This window comes from Sinocyclocheilus rhinocerous, unplaced genomic scaffold (assembly GCF_001515625.1).
Source record: "Sinocyclocheilus rhinocerous isolate Xijiao unplaced genomic scaffold, SAMN03320098_v1.1 scaffold1283, whole genome shotgun sequence".
Classification (NCBI taxonomy): Eukaryota; Metazoa; Chordata; class Actinopteri; order Cypriniformes; family Cyprinidae; genus Sinocyclocheilus; species Sinocyclocheilus rhinocerous.
Window position 1 is genome coordinate 839,633 of NW_015642522.1, and position 3,428 is coordinate 843,060.

General features: G+C 32.3%; 1 protein-coding gene across 1 annotated transcript in view; it reads right to left on the bottom strand.

Moving 5' to 3' along the window:
* Window positions 1-2,674, bottom strand: part of LOC107756034 (ethanolamine-phosphate cytidylyltransferase-like) — an 8,904-nt gene extending 6,230 nt beyond the window's left edge. Inside the window, exons 1-3 of the mRNA XM_016573009.1 lie at window positions 2,395-2,674; window positions 585-673; window positions 335-496 (exon numbers count right to left, since the gene is read on the bottom strand). Coding sequence (XP_016428495.1) covers window positions 335-496; window positions 585-673; window positions 2,395-2,507 — 364 coding nt within the window. The 5' untranslated portion in view covers window positions 2,508-2,674. The remainder of the gene's footprint in view (window positions 1-334; window positions 497-584; window positions 674-2,394) is intronic.
* Window positions 2,675-3,428: the final 754 nt, after the last annotated feature.

The window sequence follows — 3,428 nt, forward strand, 5'->3', positions numbered from 1 at the left end:
CACACCTAAAATTCGAATGCAACGTTTTTGCATTCGAATATGGATTTTTATTTTAAATTCGATTTTTTTTTTTGACAGCCCTAATGTGCATTTTATGAGTGAAAAGAGACAGTAAGAAAAGGAACTGTAACAAACTCAGGCTGTTCAATTCTAAGAATCAGAATGAATCAGAATCAGGATGAAAATGGTTATGAAAAACTAAATTCTGACCATTTGGGATGAAAATAAGTGTACTTCAAGGAATAAAATTCCACAAAACTGTAAGATACAGCATCTTTAAAGATATTAAAATTACTAATATGGATATCTAAAAGTGTCTAAAAGATCCCCTCACCTCCGTGCATGCAGAAATCACAGTTGTACTTGTCCAGCGTCTCCAGCGTAGTAACATACGGTGCCCCCTCAACAATCTCATCCACCCACTTAGTGGCCCGTATCATTTTATAACGCTCGGCCTGCGTGAAGACCGGTGGCCCCTTGTGCTTGGCTATTTCCTCTGAATGTGAAAGAAAAGATATATGATCATTTTTTCAGTTTATATATTACAGTGACTTTATGTGAAGGTCTGAAATTGTGAAGCATACCGTCTGTATGAACTCCTACTACGAGATAATCTCCCATCGCTTTGGCCTGTCGTAATTGGTTAGAGTGACCGTAGTGCACCATGTCATAGCTGTGGAGACACATGTGGACTTTAGATACAGGGTCAAGAAAACATGACCTCCGTTTAAAGAAACCACACAGGTGATGTAATGAATAACTGCTTTTATAACAGTTAAATAAAAGGCTGTACACATAGCTGTAACTAGAGACGGGTGGGTTATCTAACCACCACGAGCCCTTTCCCCTAGTAATATCATTAGCCGGGTCGATGGGATTACATGGGGATATAATCTCCAATTCCATTTCCCATGATCCTTTGCTGGGCACCACACTTCACACTATGTGTTATTTATAACTGCAGTTACTTCATCACTCATAATTGAAGGCTGAGGTTAAATGAAATGGAGGAATATATCCTTGTGAACTATTAGTGTAGGTATGAGAAACAGGTTATATGAGTTATAGAATTCCAATTTATAGCCTAATAGTTCTCAGAAATCACATGACCCCAAAACCTTTGAACCTGCACTGCAGTATGTTGGTATTTATTTGTGTACTATTATAACATTAATTCATTTAAATTAGCATTTATTATATTTTCGGTTTTAATTTTAATTTTAGTAATTGAGCTTTTGTCACTTTTAAAAATGTTTCTATAAAGTTTTAATCAATTTTTATTTCAGTTGTAGTTTTAGTATTTTAGTAAAGTCGTTCAACTTTGAGTTAGCAAAATTTCTAATTTTTTTCGTTTTTCCATCTAATATTCATTTTATTTCATTTTTAATGTAATTACTGAAAAAGACACACTTTCTAATTATGAAATATCAAATGTCTGATTATTCTTCAAACCTTTGTACTATTATAACATTAATTCATTTAAATGAGCATTTATTATATTTTCGGTTTTAATTTTAATTTTAGTAATTGAGCTTTTGTCACTTTTAAAAATTTTTCTATAAAGTTTTAATCAATTTTTATTTCAGTTGTAGTTTTAGTATTTTAGTAAAGTCGTTCAACTTTGAGTTAGCAAAATTTCTAATTTTTTTCGTTTTTCCATCTAATATTCATTTTATTTCATTTTTAATGTAATTACTGAAAAAGACACACTTTCTAATTATGAAATATCAAATGTCTGATTATTCTTCAAACCTTTTTAATATACTAACAAAAAGTACCATGGTATTGGGTACTAGATTTTTTGACAGATGTAAACTATGATAATACCATGATTTTGAACATGCATACCATGGTATTCTTTAAAATGCCATGCTGTACCATATAAATACCATGGTACTAAAATATAATAATCATTAAATTCCATGGAAACTATCAAAGTACCATAGTATAGCAGTCTGACTTAACTATACTGTGGTACTACTATGTTTTTGCACATGTACTGTGGTAATACCATGTTTTTTTTTTTCAAATACAATGTAAAAACAGTGAATAAGGCAGCCGTTAAATATCATAGCATAGTATTCATTTTAGTACCATGATCTATTTCAAATTACCACAGTAATACGATGTGACGCTATAATCATACCATGGTGCCGATAAAATACTTTTGTATCCCGAGGTTCTTCCAAGACTGTCATAGTACGACAAACATGGTACTTTTTGTAGGTAATTATAAAGTACCATGGTAAATATTAAAATACCATGGCAAAACCATCCCAGTGTAACTATACTACTTCTTTTGTTGAATTCTAACATTATAACATTCTTGCTGCTTTTATTTGCTGTAGAGATGCAGCGCACACTTTGAGCACATATGACAATTTGTGCACTCACCAGCCGTCACACCACACCCGGATCACCCGCTTCCTCTTCCCCGGGCTGAGGCTGGAGGAGCTCGGCTCTCCCTGGTCCTCATCCTCCACCGCATGGCTTCCGTTCCTGATCATGTTTTGAACGCGTGTAAAGTGTCCGAACAGACGCTATAAACGGCTGGAACACTCCGTGTTGATATGAATGACACCGGCAGCGGCTCTACGTCCTTCCAGAAGTCTAGAGAACGTGAGCATTGCAACGTTGATGACGCAACACGCAAACAGAACGCGTCCTCACGATGCTCCGCCTCCTAAGGAAGTGACGCCGTGCGAGTGTCGCGGGATTTCCTTGCAACAAGTGCAAAGATATGATAAACTCCCATGAAAGAAAAAAAGAGTGAATATCTTTAGTAAGTGTTTGAGTTTCGTTACATACGCTATAAACTGCACAAGATAGTGTTTGCTATTTTTACATGAAAATTATTTCTTTCTCTTTTTTCGTCTTTTTCATATTCAAATATCAAATATCTCAGATTGCCTTTTTTTCTAATTAACTTCAAATAAACAAATACACATATTTTTGAAAATATTTGAAAATAACGTTTCATGGTATAATAAACAAAAATAAGCAGCAACAATAGATTTAAGTAAATTAATAAAGTAAAAACAAAAATAAATTTTTTGTTGTTGCAAAAAAAATAAATCCTGCTATTTTCAGAAATATAACTATTATTAAAATGTTTAATAGCTTATAACTAGTTTTTGAATTTCAATACAGAATTTAAATTGCACAGTATATATTGAAGTGGTGGTAATTTATTTCAGTAATATTATATTTTATTGAATATTTAGTTACATCTTTCTTTCATTTCAGATGTTTTCCTATCAATTGCAAAGAAAAAAATATTATATAGGCCTAGTTAATTTACTTCAGTAATAATATATATTTTCTTCAGTAATTTATTTTTCTCTTTCCTTCTTTCTTTCTTTCATTCCAGATGTTATTCTCTAATCAATTGCAAATATATATATATATATATATATATATATATATAA